We start from the raw sequence: 22,844 nt of genomic DNA on the forward strand, positions 1-22,844 counted from the left end.
TTTGTAAATATTTTTGTTTGGGTCATTTCAGTTTATGAAAGATTATTTTTAAATTGCATGTGTGGAGTCCCTACTAAGTGCCAGGTGCCATATTAAGTGCTTTTCTCTTCATGCATTATTTCTGATCCTCACTGCATATCTATAAGGGTGGGAGTTACTGATGCCATTTTATTAATAAGGGAGCTGAAACTCAGACTTTTAGTGAAATGATTTTTCAAGGCTCCCCAGTAATTAAGTGATTTGACCTTAGATCTATCTGGTTACAAAGCCTTTACTTTTTCCATCCACTAGTTTACTGTTCTCCAAACATTTTCTTCCAAGTAATCATTTCTCATCCTCTATTATAGCTAATATAGCTAATTATTATAGCTAATAAGATTTTTAAATCTTCACTTGTCTCACTACTTACCCTTTTGATAGAACATGGTCTGTGTGTTGCTGCTGCTACTTAATTTTGCAGAAATTTTTGTTCAGGTCCATGAAATCTATTATAACTAGCCTGAACTTTGAATGATCTGAGCAGATTTGACAGGATCTTTGCAAAATCTACTCCTTTGTCATAAAGACCTATAAGAACCCAAGAATAAGGATCCCTTAGAGGCTCAGTCAGTTGAGCATCAGACTTTGGCCCCAGTCATGATCTCGCAGTTCATGAGTTCAAGCCCCACATCTGTCTGACTCCTATCAGTACAAGCCTGCTTTGGATCCTCTGTCCCCCTCTCTTTCTGCCCCTCCTCTGCTCATGTTTTTTCTCTCTCTAAAATAAACATTAAAAAAATACATGCTATCATCTCTGATAAATATTTACTGAGCATCTGCAGTACTTTGAGAGCTATTTGATAGGCTGGAGATTCAAACATGAATAGAAGCTGGCCCCTGACCTCCAAGGGTGTTCATCCTAGAAGTGTGAATGTGAGACAGACATGTGAACAAAGAAGCACAAAACACTGTGAAACATGGAACACTAGAACATACATAAGGTACAGTGTATAGTGGAGGATAAACAAGTAAGGAAGGGATTTCTTTGTTCAGGGAATATTGGGCATATGCTATAGAGGATGAGGTGTATAAACATTGCTTCTAAGCTAAATTTATTTGGAAAGACATATACAGATTATATAAAGAAATGTCTGCTGCAGTTTTGTGCTATGTTGAATGACTGTCACCTTTACAAGAGGTAAGCCTAGAGATCCTTACTCAAATCTGTGTTTAGCACCAGCATTAGCACTAAAAACCTTAGGTGGGTATTCAGTCAAGCTTGGGTTCTTTTTTCTTCTAAAATAATAACTACATTATTCATCGTGGTAGAGCAGCCTTATAACAAACAGTGAGTCCCTGCTAATTAAATATACTTGTGGGGCACCTACCTGGCTTAGTCAGTTAAGCCTTCAACTTCGGTTCAGGTCATTATCTTGTGATTCATGAGTTCGAGCCCTGCATCTGGCTCTGTGCTGAGAGCTCGCAGCTTGGAGCCTGCTTTGGATTCTGCGTCTCCCTCTCCCTCTCTGCCCCTCCCACTCACACTCTTTATGGGTATCTCTCTCTCTCTCTCTCAAAAATAAACATTAATATATATAAAGAATATATATATGTGGTTTCAGATAAATGATTTAAATTTGTATCGTTGCTTAAAGTATGATCATTATTATTGTTTTCATAAATACCATGATGGTGAGGTTAGTGATTGCAGTTTTTCCACTTCCAGGATGAGGAAGAGAAACGTGATATATGGGAGTTGGTAACCCTTAGGTTCTAAAGCAATAACAATCCTTTATGCCCTCTATGTCAGGTCTCAGAAAACAATTCCCATTATACATTTTGGGACCGAAATGCTAATTCCTTTTATTCTGTTCAGGAAGACGCTATTCATAGTTATACTATCCGTCATCTTCTCTCTTCTAACAGGAGAGTTCATCAAAGCTTTGTACGAGTCAGACGAGAACTGTGAAGTAGATCCCAGCAAGTGTTCCTCTAGTGAACTGATAGACCATCAGAGCAACCTGAAAATGTGCTGCGAGCTGGCTTTCTGCAAGATCATCAACTCTTACTGGTGAGCAGGGGTCAGCGCTTCAGCCTCTGCTCATGGAACTTCAAGTTTTCCATGTAAAAGTCATTGCAGTGTTAACTGTAGTATTTCCCAACCAAAGGAAGGGCTTAGGGGGAAGACGGAAAGTTCCTCTCTAAAGTCCAACTCTCCATTGTAAGCAGAAGCACCTGGGAACTGTCTATATAAATGTAACATTGTCTACATAAATATAACATTTCCCCAGAATAGGAGCACCACAACCTCAAATATCCAAAGTATTTTAATGGCTTTCTAAAGTATTTACGAGTATTAAACAGTTGTATTAATGATTTTTGATCATTGTTCCAACCCCAGCAATTGGTGAGATTTTGGAAGAGTTTTGATGAACACTCTTTAGAGAGATTATGGTAAGCTCTATTAAACCAGATGGTTCAGGCAGGAGCCTTATGCCATTTTCCCACTTTGCAAAACTAAATTTACACTAATCCCTGAGCTTTATGGCCGTGGGTTTCCAGTCTCCATCTGGGCGTCTTTGAATTTTCCACCAACTCTAGGCCATATCAGGCGGAATTCTCTCCACCAGGCTCTCCTCTTTGCCTGGCTCTTGAGCAGGTGTGTTGGGCCAGAGCAGGATCACTTGTGTCTTTGTGGGTCATGATACTTTTTTATGTTTAGAGGTTTTGATCTTTTTTTCCTTTGCCAGTGTTTTCCCCCGTGAGCTGAAAGAAGTGTTTGCATCATGGAAGCAGCAGTGCCTGAACCGGGGCAAGCAGGACATCAGCGAGCGGCTCATCAGTGCCTCACTGTTCCTGCGCTTTCTGTGCCCGGCCATTATGTCTCCCAGCCTTTTCAACCTCATGCAGGAGTATCCTGATGACCGCACGTCTCGTACTCTGACTCTAATTGCCAAGGTCATTCAGAACCTGGCTAACTTTGCCAAGTAGGTGTCACTGCCGTAAACACTTTTTAAAAACGTTGTTTAAAAAATACGTGACACCTAGACTATGGATGGGGGTGGGGAGCCTCATCACTCATATGCAAGATTTTCAATGTGGTGATATTAAACATAGAAGGAAAAAGAAAGAAACAGCTTACATATTCACTTTATGGAGGAATGGTTGAGTAACCTACAGTACATGCATTTGGTAGAATATTTGCAGTCCCTACAGCATTCACCAAAAATATCCAATAATACGGAACACGATGCAGATACAATTATACTAAATGGAAAGTGCAATTCAAAACTTTAGCAAAAAAGAGAAAGGATACTAGAAGATACATATGATTTTCTTCCAGAAATATGTTAATACAAAAACTAAAGTATAAAAATGTTGGGAGAGACCATCTGACATACCCGGTGTTTACATTATCTGAAACAGTTGGCCTGGCCCCTTCAAAAAGAAGCCAATGTCATGAAACAGTGAAAAGATGGAGAGGGACTGTTCTAGATTTAAAAAAAATGGCAATGCTTGAATCTTAACTGGATCCGAACTTGGGGGAAGAAAATATATAAACATCATTTTGGGGGCAATAAATGTGGACTATATATAACACGATTTAAAAGTTTTAGTGTGATAATGGCATTGGTTTATGTAAGAGATATTCCTTATTCTGAAGAAATGAGTGCTAATGTATTTAGTTTTTCTCTGCAACTTAGTTTAAAACGGTTCAGCAAAGGAAAAAGAAGTATGTAGAGAGAGAGAGAGAAAGTGAAAGAAAACTTGGCGAAATGTTAGCAGTGGGTTAATGTGGAGGAATGGCATATGGTTGTTTGTTGTATATTCTTTAAACTTTTATATAGATTTAAAAAAATTTTTAAAGGAAGTTAGAAAACCTTTGGGAAGAAAATGCAGTCAGATGTAAACAGCAGCAATGTTGGGTGGTAGAGTGTGTCCATTCACACTTTTTTCTTGCCACTTTTCATTGTTTCCAAAAAGACAAGATTCTCTATTAGCAGTGTATTGAAGGAAGAAAGTAGAATTTCAGTGAGACAGATTGTTTTCTAGTGTAAATAGTGGCTTTTTAGAAGTGCACTATTTTCATTTTGTGTGCCCTATATATACACCAGCACAGAAATAGACATATTTACCCATATTTGAGCTAATTCTGCTAAAAATTACTTCTAGCTTATTTTGAAAGAAATTTTCTGGGCTTAAGCAAGACCATGATGATACCTAGAATTTAGATAGGGAAAGAAGACAAGTTCTTCTCTAGCAAAAATAAATAGCATGAGCACAGGCTTGGAGAAGCAGCATATATTCGGGAGACTCTGAAGAAGCTAGCAATATTGAAGGTTTGTACCATTGAGCATGTGGTAGGCAAATGAAGGTTATTTACAGAGAGCTTTAAATACCAGAAAAAAGAGTTTTAGTTTTAGCTAGCAGAGACTAGAAGGCTATGTAAAGTGTTTGAATATTACATTAGTATTAAAAAAGTAGGATTTAGCATTTATCACTTAACAGATTATAAATTAATCATTTACCTCTCCAAAATAAAAATAAATTTAAAGCTCATAAAGCCAACTCAAACATCTCTTTTCCTGAACGTGTCCTTTCTCATTTTTTCTCCCTCTACTTCAGATTTGGTAACAAAGAAGAATACATGGCATTCATGAATGATTTTTTAGAACATGAATGGGGTGGAATGAAGCGCTTCCTTTTGGAGATCTCTAATCCAGACACCATCTCAAACACCCCAGGCTTTGATGGTTACATTGATCTGGGCCGAGAGCTTTCAGTTTTGCATTCCTTACTGTGGGAAGTAGTTTCCCAACTTGATAAGGTAAAGTAGGCGGGAAGCATAATGGGAGATGGGAGATGGAGAACTTTAATGTTCCTAAATTCTGGAAAGTATCTGCACAGTGACAGCCTCCATGCGTCTTGCTAGTTGCAATCTGGGAATAAATAGCTATTGATTCTGAGTAAAATATGTGCCCTACAACCAGGAAATTCTAGAAAGCCATGAAATTATTAACATATATTTTTAAGAAATTAGCTGAATTAATGGAGTATGTATTTCTATAACTACATACATATAACATTATATATAACATGTCTAAAAACTTGCCTAGAAGCTAGTGTCAAATATTGCTATATGCAGGTTTATTCATACATAAGTAGAATGAGATGAAACTTCTTAATAATTCGAACAAAAGTATGGACTTGGAAAAATACTGAGACTATTATGTTTAATTAGCTTATTAACTCATGAGATTTTTTTTTATTCTGCAAGTCAGAGGGTTCAATATAACTATTAGTACTACTGAGTTGCATGGGATCTGAAAATCCTGATGTTTTCTTTCTCTACAGATGTAGATTTTAAAAACAAAATACTGTTTTTAATTTATTTTCTGAGTATAAGTTAAGAATTTTATTATATATCATATTAGTAACTAAATGCATACCATGCCAATCATTTTCTTCCTTCTGGAATTTTTCAAAGAGGGATCAAATTTATAATGGAAAGTAGTCTTACACTTTGGCTAGGTTTATCACAATATTTATTGATGTTTTTTGTTTGCTACAGGTACATCATAAATAGGTGTGGTGGTATGTTAGAATAACTTCAAAAGACAGAGTTATTTTTTGTGATAAGAATGTATTTGTTTTCCTCTCCTCTTCTATTTTCCTTAAAAATGTTGTACCAATAAAATGGGGGAGGGGAATAAAACCTATTAATAAAGACCACTTTCCTGAGGCAATGTAAATGGTAGGGTGTCCTACCATTGTAGAATAATAAACTGTCTCTTATTCTTGAGGACCCCTTCTTCACTTGTAGGAATGCTAGCTAGATTTTGAGTCACAGCTATGCTGAGGTAAATTCCTTGAATACAAATCGTGGCTCAAGAAAGTTGAGAGGTAAAGGCTCTTCTTTAGGTGGCGTTTGAGCGCCCATTCTACTCATTGGAGCAGAGTCGAAGAGTCTTGGTTTTTGAGAAGACAAAGGAGACCCAGAGGCAGTCATGTAGAACTGCCCTAGAGCTGAGGGGTCCCAAAGGATTCCATAAGAATAAGAATTTCCCAAAGAAAAAAATGATTGAGAATGGATAAAGCCAATACCAAAAATTTACTCTTTGTCAATGACTGTATCAGTGGGATGCGGCTACAGTAATCTTGTGAAATAGGCCTGGTTTATTTAGGGTCAAGGTCCTTTTAACAGGCTTTACTATGTAAACATGCTTTCTCTTTTTTAATCTGTGTTTAGTCCTGGGAGCCAGGAGTAAATCTAGACATATCTCAGTTTACCTGATTTTGCTGTTTTAAAAAAGACTGTCTTGCTGATGCAAACCTACTTGGCCCTCGGTCAGAGTTCCCAAAAGGAAATGGGATAGTAGATGGCAGTATCATCTGTGTCCCCTGCAGTGCTCCAGACCCCTGAATGCACCACCTTCTTGTATGTTGGCATGCATTTCTTTTCTCACATGATGCCTTTTCTTTGGGAGTTTCATCACACTAGCCAATCCTCTGGTCTCAACGTCCTTTGGTTAGAAGGTGTTTGGTTCTTCCCCTACCCTCCCCCACCTTGATCTACTAGCCTCCCAAAGATTTAGTTTGCTTTGCATGCCTATTTTAGTTGGAATGGCAATAGTTTGGTTGTTTTGAGCATGTCTTTTAATTTTTATTTGCATAATCCTAATTTCTATTTCCTTTCTTTCCTCGATGTCCGCTGCACCTTGTTTCGCCTCCTCCATTCATCTCGACGCCATGGTTCTGCTGCTGCATAACAATGCATTATGAACCTGCCACTCCCATATGCAAACACCTACCCTTCCCTCCAACCTACACCCCTCCATCAATGGGCATCGTTGTCCCAAAAACAATCCTTGGTGGATGTCGCAATGTTTATTATCCAATTAGGGTGAAAATTCCTTCCTACAGGCGACCGTGGCAAAACTGGGACCTCTCCCTCGAGTTCTTGCTGATATTACCAAGTCTCTGACTAATCCTACACCAATACAGCAGCAACTCAGACGCTTCACTGAGCATAACTCCAGTCCAAATGTCAGTGGAAGCCTCTCTTCTGGGCTGCAGAAAATATTTGAAGACCCCACTGACAGGTATGAAAGAGAGAATTTAAATAAACTTGTCTCAGAGAGAGATGATGCTTAGAGATTAGGCAGAAATATATGTATTTGTTGAATTTACAACTTGAAAGTCATGATCAATTGGAAAAAATCATCTGACAATAAATCCAACTGTTTGTCATCATAATACCCAAGATCTAGGATTCCTATTTTCTACAATGATATTGTAAAGTTATAATACATTCAGCCAGCATTTAAAAAAATATCTAGGTCCAGCTTAATGGAAGATTAAGGGCTTTGAAATTTATATTTTCATATATTGTAGCACTCAGAAATCTGGAGAACCTCAGTTAAAATTATTTTGTGGCTGGCTGTGTCAGCTGGATAGGGAGATGCAATGTTGATGCTTAGACTGACCCTCTTTTCTGGATTTGCAAGACTTGGGCCTTTAGCAGGGACCCTTTGGTTTTAGGCTTACTGCTGATCTCTCCTCTTGAAGGTTTAGACAGAACCGATTAAGGGTGAATCAGAACACTTGGGAGGGTTGAAAACCTAAATAGGAAATGACTAGAATTCTAGTAAAACTTGAAGACAATGATGGAGTGGTAAACATGGTGTTATTCCCCACCTTTGGAGAGAAACTAAAATTTTTGGATTTTTAAAAATCGTAACAATGAAATCAGAGTTTAGAAACCAATATAAGTATCCACATTGGGCCTGTGAGCCTTCGGAATGTTCATATGCCTGGGTTGAGAAATCGTAACTGTTTTGAATTTGCCTCACGAGTAATTAAGGATCCTCTCCTTTCCAACAGTGATTTGCATAAACTAAAATCTCCAAGCCAGGACAACACAGATAGCTACTTCCGAGGGAAAACATTACTGCTCGTTCAGCAAGCGTCCTCACAGAGCATGACTTACTCTGAAAAGGATGAGAAGGAAGGTAGCCTTCCTAATGGTAGGAGCATCTCTCTCATGGACCTTCAGGACACTCACACTGCTCAAGTGGAACATGCACCTGTCATGCTCGATGTGCCTATGCGCTTAACTGGAAGCCAGCTTTCCATAACCCAGGTGGCCAGCATCAAACAACTGCGGGAAACCCAGAGCACGCCCCAGAGCGCACCCCAAGTGAGAAGGCCCCTGCACCCGGCCTTGACCCAGCCAGGCAGCCTCCAGCCCTTGTCATTCCAGAACCCTGTCTATCACCTCAATAATCCAATTCCAGCAATGCCAAAGGCCTCTGTGGATTCCAGTTTGGAGAACCTAAGCACTGCCAGTTCCAGAAGCCAAAGTAACAGCGAGGATTTCAAACTCAGTGGGCCTAGCAATAGCAGCATGGAAGATTTCACCAAACGCAGCACCCAGAGCGAGGATTTCTCCCGGCGGCACACTATGCCAGACAGACACATACCTCTTGCTCTGCCACGGCAGAACAGTACTGGGCAGGCCCAAATCCGGAAAATGGACCAGGCCGGGTTAGGTGCCCGAGCCAAAGCCCCGCCATCCCTGCCACATAGCGCTTCCTTGCGTAGCACGGGCAGCATGTCCGTGGCCTCTGCAGCCCTCATGGCCGAGCCTGTGCAGAATGGGAGCCGCTCCCGGCAGCAGTCTTCCTCCTCCAGAGAGAGCCCTGTTCCCAAAGTGAGAGCGATCCAGAGACAACAGACACAGCAGGTAGGGGACAGAGCTGGAGGGGTCTGGCTTCCACTTGTCCCACTGCTTCCTTGGTTCTTTGTGTATATAAATCATTAGGAAATCCAATTTCTAGCAATGTTTCCACTTAAAATTATGTTCTGCAACGTTTTTTTAGTGCTTATTTATTTATTTTGAGAATGTGTGCATGTACACAGAGGACTAGAGAAGAAGGGAGAGAATCCCAAGCAGGCTCCAAACTGTTGGCGCAAAGCCCAACACAGAGCTTGATGCCACCATTAGTACAGAGCCCCAGTGTAGGGCTTGAACTCACAAACTGTGAGATCATGACCTGAGCCGAAGTTGGACGCTTTACCAATTGAGCCACCCAGGCACCCCATTTTCTGCAGCTTTTAAATGTAGAGGAAATGAAAGGTTTGGGAGGCTCTGGCCAGGTGAGGCCACAGAACGTAGTTTGACTCATTACCCTCAGGAGGCTAACAACCACACAAAGGGCTTTTCCTTCTCTTCACGCAGCTGAGTCACTACCTAGGTGCGCACTGGGAACAGATCGGTCGATATTGCATGAATAATTAGAACAGTATCATACACTGTGAAGCTAGAGGCCAGATCAACCACAGTATATTTTGGGAATCTGAACCTTAATCATCCTTAATTTTTTTTCCCTAAAGTTTCCAGAATAAACTTTTGCATTCTGAGTCAAACGTTTAATGCAACTGCTCTCTATTCCACCCCCCACTTCCCTTTGGAAATAACAAGTCCCCTGTGCCTTTTCCTGGAAATGGCTAGAAAAATAAACAACTGAGGACCTATAAAGACAAGGTAAAGGAGAGCAGTAAAAAGATAGAAACACAGGTGGTTGACAAATGCTGTAAGACATTTACAAATCCTTTCTATTTTCTCTTTGCATGGGTAAGCCCAGCTAGTGTCACACCCAGTCATAAGACTTCAGGACTTTTCTTCTTGACAAATAAAAAGTTTCCCCAAGAATTTCGTCACTCATGTCTTCCCTACAGGATACATTTTCAGACACCACTACAAATTTTGCTTTTTGAAACAATCTATTAACCTGAGGAGTACATGTATAGGTATACACTTAATCTTTAATCTAAAAAAGATTTTTCTTCTTTGAAACCTAATCGTACTTTGTAAAGTCCTAGGGAGCCTTGTGATTCAAAGAGTTCTATGCCAAATCCTTTTGTCAGCAAAACCATTGGTCAGAGGAGACTGCAATAAAACCCCATTATATCTTTTTAATATATTTGCTTTTTTATAGGTAGGCATTTACTGATTTGGTTGTTTCTGCCTCCACTGTGCTGTGATCAGAGCCCTTGCCCTTAGCTTGATAGTTACTGTTTAAAAAAAAAAAAATTAGAACATCGACAGAATCCTGGGATACAGAAGTAGAGAAAGAGATGAAAAGTATGACTAACTTAACCTGACTCCCACAGCCAAAGCTTCCCAGGCAGAGCCTCCCAGTTGGTCATTCTTTTCAGAGAAATTTCCTTCACTCTTAAATTTTCATTTTTATTTGTTTTATATTTCCCCAGATTTCACCAATTCATTTGATTTAATAAGCATTTTCATTTAAAAAGGAAAGAAGACTATACACAATGAAAATGCTTATGCATATCGATATCTTTTGTGTGTGTGTCCTGTGTCACGTATATTCTTTTAATTTGTGTGTTGGAAGGCGGTCCTTCTTACCTTACCATGGTCTTTTCCACATGTTGCTTTTATGCCAGCTGCTAGTTGAGATTAACCACTTTCAGAGAACTGAAGTGTTCATTGAGAGGAGAATAGAAAGATTGGGAATTTTAGAGATGGAGGGCTACGTGGAGACAGACAGCCACGCAGAGTCTAGTGCAGCATGGGTGTCCTGAGCATGGGAAAATCTCAGATTGGCAGAGAGGTACAGGACAGTGGAAAGGGCCCTCCAACCTGCTTTTCAAAAGCTGACTCAGGCCCATGCATGGACAGAAAAAAGGAATGCTAACCCCTTCCCCTGTTTCATGTAGTCCCCAGTTACCAGGACGCGTGACTCAGACTGATGGTTTATAAATATTTTAAATTAAACAGCCCCCTATGTGATCAGCTGGAACCAGTTATCATTTATAATACTTAAATATAGGAAAATATAGCACCTGTCACACAAGCAGTTAGTACAGGTTTCTCTTGATGAAGAGAAGGCTGTCTTGGGTAGATGGGAGGCAGGAAATGGATACAGTCTCCAAATAATCGATTTAAAAACATTTTGTGCCACAACCATTAATGAATTAGGGGATGCCTGTGGTATATCCGCACGTGTGGCACAGACACAGTGAGATGGCCTCACACAGCTTGAAATACTCACCTCTGTTTATGCCTTTGCTGGCAGTGCCACCACCATATCAGTCAGAACATAAATCACTGTATTTTTATTGCTCAAGTTTCTGGTTTTTCTTCACTGACGCTTTCTATGCAGATGGTTTATTCTTTCAAACTTATGTTGTTATTTTCTATTCCTTATCTTTCTGTTTCTTGCTTTTCTCCTCTTACTCCCATGAAGCCTCTGAATTTTTACATGATCAGCACATTTTTGGCAAATTCCTCTACATATTGTAATTGCAAATTCTGTTGGGGAATTCTTCTCTCCCAAAAACTAGAGGATTTCTTTGTGGGGATTGTTCTGTAGGCGTGTGTAATTATCAGCCGCTTTGTCCCATGCAAATTCCATCTGTATCTTACACAAAGGAGCGGCCATTGTTGGCACATTGCTAGCTTTGGTCTTCTCCATATACGTACTGAGTAGGAAGAAAACAAAATCCTAGTGAAACAATCCAATCTACAAACAAGAGATTTCTTTTTTTTTTTTCAGGAAGCTGCCTTCAAATTTTTTCACCCTTCTCAGCTTCTCTTTGGATTTTCCCCCCTCATTTTCCTGTCCATTTTGTTTTCCGTGTGTCATGCACTCTCTGTGTGTAATAGACGGTATGTATAATGTATGTGTTCAGATACAGCATGTTACATAACCTCAAAAATTCGCATTTGAAAAGGCTTTTAAATAGGTATCTGGGGGCACCTGGTGGCTCAGTCGGTTAAGCGTCCGGCTTCCAGCTTCGACTCAGGTCATGATCTCACAGTTTGTGGGTCCGAGCCTCGCGTCGGGCTCTGTGCTGACAGCTAGCTCAGAGCCTGGAGCCTGCTTCCGATTCTGTGTCTCCTTCTCTCTGACCCTCCCCTGCTCGTGCTCTCTCTCTGTCTCTCAAAAATAAATTAAAAACATTTAAAAAATTAAAAAATAAAATAGGTATCTGACAAGCCTGTTGGAATGATGCTGCAGCTTTCACATTTGGATTTGTTGAACCCTCTCCTAACCAACCTCTTCTCGAACCCTCAGAGTTTACTTATTTAGTCAGCCCTTTCTTTGGTGTGGACAGCAAACGTGCTATTCATTATGAGAACCTGACTGAACCTGACTGAGACTTGAAGAAGCTGAAACCAACAAGTCTTATTTATATCTAGTAAATACTAGCAAGGGACAGGGAACTGGTCTGTTCATTGTCCTCAGCATAGCCAGTCTGTGATTAATTATAGGCTCAGAGAAACTGCCATCTCTGGCCCTTTTGCCCTAAAGCGTTAGTATTTTTCCCAGAGAAACCCTATACAGTTCTGTCTTAAAGAGGAGACAGTCCTGGTAGGAATTCCTGCTGCTTTTCTTTTTGTCTTTTTCTTCCTTCATTTTCTCTAATGATCCACTGTTAAAAGTCACTGGATACAAATACTCTTCCTAAGGCTATAGCTAAGCAAAATGGGATTTGAAGCACTTACCAACCTCTTTTCCCAATCTCTTTGACTATAAACTAGAGATGACAAATTTTGCTATTGTTGCCAGCTTATAAAGGAGATGAACAGTCATTGAAGAAAAACCTTTGATGCACTTCCGAAGGATTAGAGGAAAAGACATACAGTATCTTTCTCTTAGCAATACACTTTACTTTAGTAAATGAACTTGAAAGAGAACCAGAGTATTAATAAATGAATAATATTTTATTGAAAATCTATTATGCAATTACATAGTCACTACCATTCAGAGAAAACTGTATAATATGGTACCATGCCTCAAAGATTGACAATCTAATTGGGAAGCAAGATCAGCACATATAAGATCAATAGAAAAAATATATAAGAGATGGTATATAGTTTATAAAGAAACCAAAAACACCTCTCTTTTAACTATTTTTGATGTATGCAATATTACTTTTCTGTTCTTTATAACTTAGTAAAAGGTAAAGGTTTAGTAAAGGTTTTACCATGAATGCAAGGAATAGTTAATATTTTTTTCAGCACTTATTGACCACCTACTACCATGCAGAGTGCTTGGATATATGAGGAAGTGGTTGAAAATCAGATTCAACCCATACAATAGGAATAGACCCTAATGCCCAGTTCCTTCATGAAATCTCTTATAATTCACTGTACATTGTTAGTCCTTCTGAAGATATGGTAGCTACCACCATCACCAGTGGAATGAACCGACTCTTGTTTTTACAGCTTCTCACTTAACAGTCAAAGCCTAGATTGTGCTAAGGAGTCATTGTTCTAACATGGTTTTAGGAGCTAAGATCTCCCCTTAGTGTGTTCTAGGAATATCTTTAGTGTGCAGTGCATTTATAGGCACCCAATAAATAGTTACCCCATAATAAATCGCAGGGAAAAAGTTGATTCAAGCAACACCTTGTTAACTAGATAAAGTAGAAAGCTATTGAATTAGCTGCCTTGATACTTCAAAGGTAAATTCCAAACGGTAAAGTTATTATTAGTTTTAGTACCCGCTTTATCTCAAACTGCTATTGAGTAGAAGATCCTGGTTTCACAGAAAAGCAGCTTTTCTCTGCCCTGTGTGCTAAAGTGATAAGATTATAAAATTAAAAAGGCATTTTCTCCTTTAAATATTGGCTTTCTACTACTTTTTTAAGACTCATAACCACATTCTTTTGCCTTTCAGGTGTATATGTATATATATATCAAATAAAAACCTAAACCTCTTGTAAAACTATTTTTCTCTGCCAGTGCTGAAGCATTTATTGTGCTCTGCTTTTAAAGTCCAGCAGGGGGAGAACTAATGTGTGCAAATGTGTGTGTGTGTAAAGTACCTTGCCATTTACAAAATGCTTATACATGCTGACTCCTTTGTTTCTTATAATAATTTTGCATGTGGATAATTACTACCTTCCGTTATAGATGATACTCTGTCTTATAGGCCAGTGTTTCTAAAGTGTGATGCTCCAAATTGTTTAAGTATACAAGATGTTTAATTAATCATGTAATTATTTTAACACACCTTAGAAAAATATGACTATTAATAAGTATTCATAAATACATATAACCTCAAAATCATGATTTTACTGATATTATTGCTTAGGCATAAGGACTTAGTAACTGGAAAAGGTCATTTTAAAGAGATAATAAATAATACATCAGTGATAATGTGGTTATGACAAAAATAATAAATTGATACACAAATGAATGAAGTATGAGAGACATACCTACATTCCAGAGTGGAGATAGAGATATGTTTACATGCTCCTTGACACGGTGGAGAAATTGGTTTTAAAGGAACAACTTCTAGCTAGAAGTCCGTTAACAACTGCTTATGTGTGTGTCGGGCGTGATGCCACTTTTTACTGATATATTTGTAATCTCTTTGTAAATCAGCCAAACCAGATTCTGCTTCAGATCTTTAAGAAACACCCTCACATTACTTGCTTGTGTATTTTGCAGACTTTCTCAGAACCTATCTTTGATAACCTTTTAGTCTCTGCGGCCAGTATTTTTCATCTAGTCTAAATCGCAGAGTCATCAAAATACCTCTTTTAAAATAGCTGTCCATTTAGAGTTTAACTGGATTCTATTTCAGAATGACATAAGGATAATCTTAAGGTAGAAGGCCTTTTAGAAATAAAATAGATTTCTATTTTGAGGACCAGTACTCCATAATCTCATAATCGAAGGGAATTTTCTCTCCCATACAGAGCTAACTCCCATACAGTGCTTTGTTCTCATTCTCTCTCCCTTCCAACCTCCCTTGTTCTCTCTCTCTCTCTCTCTCTGTCTCTCTCAAGCATACTGGAGAAAAAGAATTTGTTTTATATTTCTAGCATTGTAGAGAAAGCACTAATGTTCAGTAGGCTAATAGAAACTACAATATCCAATGCCAGTTTTTCTAAACATCAATATGATAACATCCAAGTTCTGTAGTACTTTGTAGTTTCCAAAAAAACTTTCACATACATCATATCACTCAATCCCTACAACTCCCTATGAAATACTAGAGTGATGGTGATGGTATTAATATCTAATCAGTGAGATTAAGAAAAGAGTATTGAAGAGTAAAGAATATGAAATGGCAGAGTAGCTACTGAAGACTAGAATTCTTGTTATTCTAACATATCAGTATTGGAAAAGGGCACTTTATCTGGCTATCCCAACCGGATTGAAATGTCCTTTAAACCAGTCCAATATCTTTTGTTTTGATCCTATATTCTTTAAGAAACTGCTCTAAAATATAGACTTCTGAATGATCCTAATCCATTAAGAAGTCCATTCTCTCTAAAAATGGTCAGCACTTGTTTTTTCTCTTTCTCTACATGATTAATATGAAAATTAAGGACTTGGCATTCTGATATATAAATGAGTACCTTGTGAGTTTGTTCATCACTGGGTTAAGCAGCCACGTTGTGCCTTTTCTCTCATTCAGTTATCATTGTAATTTCATTGGTAATTGCATCACTGGAGTAATGAATAGTTTTGGCCTTGGCCTTCTTTTCTTGGATGTGATACATAGGAGTTTCTATTCAGAACAGTGTATTCTTCTACAAGGAGATATTCTCATTCCTCACCCCCAGCCCTGTCATTAATAACATATTACCTAGAATTGAGAGCATTTATTAGTACACAGTTTTGTCCTCCAAGAAGAACCCCCTTTGAGAAACCTAACTAGTGGACGAGCTGTTTGGGGAGATGCTAATAAGTGTTTCTGATGCAGGTTCAGTCACCTGTGGACTCTGCCACAATGTCCCCAGTAGAGAGGACTGCAGCCTGGGTTCTCAACAATGGCCAATATGAAGAGGATGTGGAAGAGACTGAGCAAAATCAAGATGAATCCAAGCATGCTGAGAAGGTAGAACTCACCTGTCTTTACTAACTTACTGCCCCCAGAGTGAGAGGCCACCAGAGGGGTTGTCTATCCGAGAACTTGAGCTCTTCACCCCCACCGGTGTCAACTCCATGTCTAATGTTAGCCATCATATCCATATCTGTAAGACAGTTCAGTGGTGTCCGTGTTTGAAAATATGTAGCAAATGTCTATCAGCCTGTGTGGGAGATTTCATTTTCTTGTTATTTAGGTTAACTTAATTTGGAAAACCTTCTGCTATTCATTTCTTATCACTGTAGGTAAATATTTAGCGTTTCAATAAACCTGTTGCTAGTATTCAACCAAGGCCAAAATTGCCCTTGGACTACACTTCCTTTCCATGTCTTGTTAGTGATTTTGTCTTTTATTTTTCTTTTCGCCTTTTCTGGATAAAGAATTTCCAGCTCTATATTGATTTTTAAATGGACATTATCTATTATTTCTGTTTTGTTTCAAAGAAAAGTTCACATGGAGAAAAAGGATTATCAAGAACCTTGACACCATGTGTGGCATTCTCTCATTTAATTAACAACCATGCAACTAGTTACTTATCAGCAAGATCTTAAAATCCTAAAATCACACACAGAATACTAAAATATGCTTATTGATGCAGTCTACCTTTTTAAAAAATTTTTTTTAATGTTTACTCATTTTTGAGAGACAAAGAGCACAAGTAGGGGAAGGGCAGAGAGAGAAGGAGACACAGAATCCAAAGCAGGCTGCAGGCTCTGAGCTGTCAGCACAGAGCCCGATCGAGGGCTTAAACCCATGAACTGTGAAATCATAACCTGAGCCAAAGTCGGACACTTAACCGACTGAGCCACCCAGGCGTCCCAACAGTGTCTGCCTTTTTAAACTGTCATAAAAACTGTCATCTTTGACCTCTGGATTAATGAATATAGTTTAGGATCATGAGGTTGGGTAAGCGGAAGCTAACTGCCTGATCATCAATTAAATTGGATATTATGTGAAAATAGATTGCATTTTACAAAGCACCATAGAGATTTATCATGAATTACTGATGAATTTAAGTAGACCATCTACAAGAGAGCCTATGCTTCTCACCTCACCTGGAGATGTGACGCTGCAGTATTCTCAAACCCCAGCCCCTGCAACATCGTATGAGAAGGGGCCATGTAACCAATTGAATTATATAATGCTTTAGTGAGAATTTATTATATAAAGCTTTCATGTATATGAATTTGTATAAAGCTGTAGTTAGAAAACAGACAAACATGCTCCAGCAAGCTGTACCAAATTGAGCAGATGAACCACTTCATGAAAACGGGCCAAGGGTCAGTTTTGATCAGCCCTGGAGAGTATGTAGGCCTTTTGCTTAGTGCTTGTGACCTGAATAGTTTATACTCCTACAGCAGCAATAGCTTACTTTGCTATTCCAGATTCTATTTATTGATTTAGTAACGTAACATTATAGAAATGTTGCCTGTTCTCTGAAGGGCTGATTCTGGTAGAGTGAAGTCATGATGAGCCAGGGTGTGTCGGAGGTCCTAGGGTGCAGGTGATGATCCAGAAATCTCTCTGGTAGTCAGCTGACTTTTGGCTTATTTTAAGTGATTCATCAGGCTTCTACATACTGAATCTTTTTTTCTCCTGCCCCCATTTCATAAAGATTGGATGTGGCTTGTAGCACTGGTAGCACTGGTAGTTTAAAGTGGAAAGAGATACATAAATCTATAGATCTGAGATGCCAAGTGAAGATGAAAAGTGTGACATTAGGGAAAGGGAAGACAGAGCTCCTTTACTAGTTATGCCTTTCGATCATTTTAAAGCATGTTTGCGGCCCACGGAATGGCAGCCCAGACAGCATGGAGCTCCACTGATTTCTAAAACCAGCATTAACTGTGGTCTTTCCCTCCATGTCTCTGGCGCCTCTCCCCCACGCCAGTACGAGCAGGAAATCACGAAGCTGAAGGAGCGCCTGCGAGCGTCCAGCCGGCGGCTGGAGGAGTACGAGCGCCGCTTGCTGGTGCAGGAGCAGCAGATGCAGAAGCTGCTGCTGGAGTACAAGGCGCGGCTGGAGGACAGCGAGGAGCGCCTGCGCAGGCAGCAGGAGGAGAAGGACAGCCAGATGAAGAGCATCATCAGCAGGTTAGGCGATCGCTGGTGCGGGGTGTGGGCCACCTAGGAGCACAAGAAGACGGGAAGGTGACCCAAAGGATCCTGGAGCAGCGGCAGCCAAAGCCACTCACACTCTCCCTATGCCCCGTGGTGCTGGGGACGAATGTGAATGAATGACTGTGTCTCTTCAAGTTTTCTAACCATGAGGCCTAAGTACACTTCCTTTGAAGACAGCAGTGGTCTGTTGTTCTTTCATCATAACAATTAGGAAGAAATGGAAATATAATGACTCACTTGAAAGGACTTAGGATTCAATGCCCAAGAGTGACTTAGTTTTTCACAAGTGCACAGACATGTAAGAGAGTGTCTCTGGATATCTTTGGGGCCAGAGAACTGAGAGTGCCAAGGATGTCCAGGGACAGAGGGAGGGGTCACTCCTACCAAATACATAGCACCTACCACAGGCCAGGCACTCTTTTTTTTTTTTTTTTAACATTTTTAATATTTTTAAGGTTTATTTATTTTGGAAAGAGAAAGAAAAAGAGACCACAAGCAGAGGAGGGACAGAGAGAGAGAGAGAGAGGGAGACCTACAGAATGTAAAGCAGGCTCTAGGCTCTGAGCTGTCCGTGCAGAGCCCAATGTAGGGTTCAAACATCCGAATCATGAGATCATGACCTGAGCCAAAGTCAGATGCTTAACCGACTGAACCACCCAGGTGTCCCATTTTTTTAATAATTTTCTTAATGCTTATGTACCTTGAGAGAGAGGCAGAGCACAGGCAGGGAAGGGGCAGAGAGAGGGGACAACATAGAATCCAAAGTTGGCTCCAGACTCTGAGCTGTAAGCACAGAGCTGGATGTGGGGCTCAAACCCACAAGCTGTGAGATCATGACCTGAGCCAAAGTCGGAACCAACTGAGCCACCCAGGTGCCCCCAGCACTCTTCCTAAGCACTTACCTAATAATAATTGGCTTAATCAGTTAATAAAAACGTGTTGAATGCCAACCCTTGAGGCAGCTATTATTCTCATTTTACAAATAAAGAAACAGACACCAGATCTGGGAAGGCACTTGCCCGAGGTCACTTAGCGGGACTAGCGGGACTTGAAGCCAGGCAGTCAGGCTCCAGAGTCCATGCTCCTAACCACTGTGCGTTCAGTACTGCCCAGTGCTATGGAGAGGTCAGTCAAATCAAAGACAGAAAAAGGTTTGTTGTTTCACAAATCTGAAGGGAATTAGCAGTCTTGGACCAATTTCATGGAGTTGAGCGTTGAGTGGCCCCGAGAAAGAAAGTCAGCCTACCGAGCGTCACATACTCTTTGAGAAACTGCTGAGCAGGGGAGAGAAGGGACAGCTGTCACAAGGGAACTTGAGACAAAGAGAGGGTTGTTAGGTTTTTGTTGGTTGGTTTGATAGTTTGCAATGAAATAATCTGTGCTGGGGGAAGGATCTTGCAGAGGAGAGGAAGAAATGATGATACCGTTTCAGAGAAGATAAAAATTCATGATCCGGTCACAGAGCGAGAAGTCAGCCTTGGACGTCTTCTTCCAGGGGTGGGAGAGAAGAAAGCAAGCATGATTACAGACCTCTTACTGGAAGGAGTGGAAACCTGGACTCTGCCGAATGTGGGTTTCTTGCGCCCTACATTAGTTGGCCTCTGTCTGATGCCCGTGTCTCCCCGCTGCCCATTCTAGGCTCATGGCTGTGGAAGAGGAACTGAAGAAGGACCACGCTGAGATGCAAGCCGTTATTGACGCAAAGCAAAAAATAATTGATGCACAGGTAAGTGGGCCTTGAATCTAGTACAAAGCACTTATTTGTAGTAACTGTTAAGTTTCCTGACTTTGACCTTTTGGAAATGCCAAGGCATGTCCTGGAAAATGGGTCATTGGAAAGTTCTCCACATTACCTTTTGAAGATTCAAAGAGTTTCTATGTATTGCTTTCTTTTACTGGTGACAGGTGTGTCGACCCAGCAAAGTATTAGCGTGCTTAGTGCAGTTGCTTGACAGATCTCAACCTAGTGCATGACGGGCTCTACTCCTTTCCTTGTGGAAAGGAGGGCATTCTCCGAGGGGATAACTGTGAAAAGCACACTGCATGTGTCTGGCTTGTGACCTCCACTGACCATCGCTTGGCTGTGATGTTCACGGTCTTGTTAGTCACGTCCACTGTGCCATTGACCTCTAGCCCCACGTACTAGTGGAACCTGAGGGGAAAGACAGGGGCATGGAAGGCACCTTTCCTTGCTATTCTTTCAGTCCAGGGTTTGGCAGTGATGCTTGGGATTTGCTTGGCTGCCCTGCTTTGTTGGTGCTGTGCTTAGAGAGCCTCTTAGTCCTGATGAAATCGGAACCCAGGCCTCTGCTCACTTTAGCGTACACTTGTGACACTAATGGCATGACAACTGCCAGGAGCACCTCACAGACACACCAGTGATCAGGGAAAAATCCGGGAGGCAGGACACATTGTGGATTTCATCTTATTTTATCAATGTGAAATATGGTTGTGTTTCTTAGACTCAAACAGACAACAAGACAGGTGCAGTTCTGATAGTGATGGTCTAGCCACGGAACCTATCACCTTCCTGAAGACAGCCAGCCCACATGGGTTTGCATTTTTCACCCTTAACGACTCATCCTATCCCTAAGCTATGAAATAAAAATGGGAGCCAGGACTTCATGCTCTACTCTCTTCTCTGCATAGCCGCCAGGGGTCATCTGTGTGAGAGCCCCGGGGATTCTGAAGCTTGCACTGAAGGCCCCCTGTCTAGTTTCCAGACAGGATTAATGTGGCGTGGGGTTTATTTTTCAAAGGAGTTGGGAGTGAGGCTGAAAGCAGAGGCCTCCCAGACCCACACTCCACAGTCACACCCAGCTTGTAGCCCAGTGTGAGCCTCACCACTCTTGTCAGCGGAGTTCTTGGAATATTTTGGACTCTAGTTTCTGGATATTTGGACCTCATAAGAATTACAAGAAAGGTCTGCTGTAATTATCAGGCTTGGTGCTTTTTTTTTTCTTAACCTTTCTAGGTGTCCCCACGGTGGGTGAGGGAAGGGTAGTGGAGACAAGGCCATTTTGTCGTACATACTATGCAGATTCATTCCAGACCCTTCAAAGAAACAGCCTGAATACAGAAGGCGAACTACTGTTAATAAGTTTGGAATTTTCGAAATAATCCAGGGAGAGTTCTATTAATAACCACGCCAGGAGAGAGTTTGGTTCTGATGTCATAAAACAGATCATTTTCATAATTTCAGCTGGTCTAAAACTATGTCAGACTTAAGCAGAGGAAGCTTGGGTGTGTCATGGTCATCACTCCGTGCGCAAAGATTCTTGCCCACCCGTCCCCTGTATTGACATTGAAGACAAGATGACTGGGTGTGAAGCTGGAGTCCTAGGCATGGACGGTGACAACAAGGGAGGGAATAGGGTCTATCAGGCCTCAAAAGCTCTGAAAAGTAAGGACATTCTCTAAGTTAACCAGGAGGGTTCGGAATGGGAAAAGTGTGATCTTTCGAGAATCAGTCACTGTCAGCTTATTGACTGGCTAACCCAGATATTTGGGGTCCACACCTTAAAGCAGTGGTTTTCAAGTGCTTTGATTTCATGGTCGAACCAGAGGGATCTTCCATAGATCAGTTCCCAGCTGCTCATACTGACCACCATCGACAAGGATCATTTCTGCTCAGGGATTAAATCACCCTGAGGGTGGCCAAATATAGTTAATTACTTTTTCAAACATAGGCATTACTGTATAATAAGCTTTCTACCAGGAGTCCACCAGGGATCCCTGAAGAATACTTGGAGAACCCCCTAGACCACGTTTTGAAAACCAGTGTACCATGTATGATACAGGTCATAAATACTAAAGCTAGTTTTTTTTTTAAAATGTATAACATCCAATTCCAGCTGTTGTCTTCCTGATGCATTAAAATCTTACTATAGCAAAAGACTTTGAACCTCTTTTGTCATCCTTTGTGATGAGTGACTTCTTATATCAGATCCTTACCTTGCATCTTCAGTGTTTGATGGGGCAGAGCAGCCCTGTGGCATCATTTCATAGAACACACACATGTTTGGGGGGAAAGCTTCCCAGTGAGGTAGCCCACACTCCTATGTCCCTGGCATCTTCCTTGGTGCCACTGGTAGTGGAAAATATTTCTGAAATGAATACGGTTGCTTTCCTTCCATTAGAGCTGAGCCCAGTGTTTCCCAAAGCACTACAGGCCTGGTGGCCAGTGCGCCTACAGGAAAGGCTGGTCCCTGAGTTCAGTCTCCTGTAGTTGATGCTGTGAGGCCTGGCCTGGCTCAGCCCCTTCCTAGCTGGCATCACACAAAGATGTGCATCCCTCTGGTGAGGACAGAGCCACCTCTGGGCCCCATAGCATGGCCGTGGGGATGCTGGTGATGGAACTAAGGGGACTGTTTCTTAAACATCAGACCGGGGACTGTGCCACCGTCACCCCTACCCCAGGATCTCTCCATGTGGCTCAGATGGAGAACAGAGAAGGGCTCCCCACTCTGACAAGCGAGCAGCTGCCTAGTTACTGTTGCAAAGTGATATCTCCGCTGTGTTAAATTACAGGTCATAAATGGAGATGAGATTATTCCGACAGGCAAGTAAACCCGGTCCGTGCTCTAGCCGAGCAGCCCCGGCCCTGGCCCAGCACACCCGCCTCCTACGCATTCCAGCTCCTGCACTCCCTGCACTGGAGATCCTTCCTGACAGGCTCGGACTAGACTGCTTTGCCTTTCCAGCCAGGCAGAATCAAAATGTCAGAGCATCTTTGCCAACTGAACTTGACTTTCAAAAGTCCCTACTTATTTTTCTATTACTTTTTGTTTTATTTTGAGAAGTTGGCAGTGGGGGGAACTGCAAAAG

The 22,844-nt window shown here is 41.0% G+C and overlaps 1 protein-coding gene across 5 annotated transcripts in view; it reads left to right on the top strand.

Annotated features, from left to right (window-relative positions):
* RASAL2 (RAS protein activator like 2) overlaps positions 1–22,844 on the top strand; it is a 353,784-nt gene that overhangs the window by 327,862 nt on the left and 3,078 nt on the right. For 2 of the 5 annotated variants that reach the window (XM_029935136.1, XM_029935132.1), the window contains exons 10-17: positions 1,906–2,050; positions 2,730–2,966; positions 4,606–4,807; positions 6,883–7,082; positions 7,864–8,725; positions 15,732–15,866; positions 17,788–17,990; positions 19,656–19,743. In XM_029935136.1, coding sequence (XP_029790996.1) covers positions 1,906–2,050; positions 2,730–2,966; positions 4,606–4,807; positions 6,883–7,082; positions 7,864–8,725; positions 15,732–15,866; positions 17,788–17,990; positions 19,656–19,743 — 2,072 coding nt within the window. Of the gene's footprint in view, positions 1–1,905; positions 2,051–2,729; positions 2,967–4,605; positions 4,808–6,882; positions 7,083–7,863; positions 8,726–15,731; positions 15,867–17,787; positions 17,991–19,655; positions 19,744–22,547; positions 22,579–22,844 lie in introns of all 5 variants that reach the window. The other 3 variants (XM_029935137.1, XM_029935133.1, XM_029935134.1) reach the window with 2 other exon arrangements.

The sequence above is a fragment of the Suricata suricatta genome, chromosome 3 (assembly GCF_006229205.1).
Source record: "Suricata suricatta isolate VVHF042 chromosome 3, meerkat_22Aug2017_6uvM2_HiC, whole genome shotgun sequence".
Taxonomy (NCBI): domain Eukaryota; kingdom Metazoa; phylum Chordata; class Mammalia; order Carnivora; family Herpestidae; genus Suricata; species Suricata suricatta.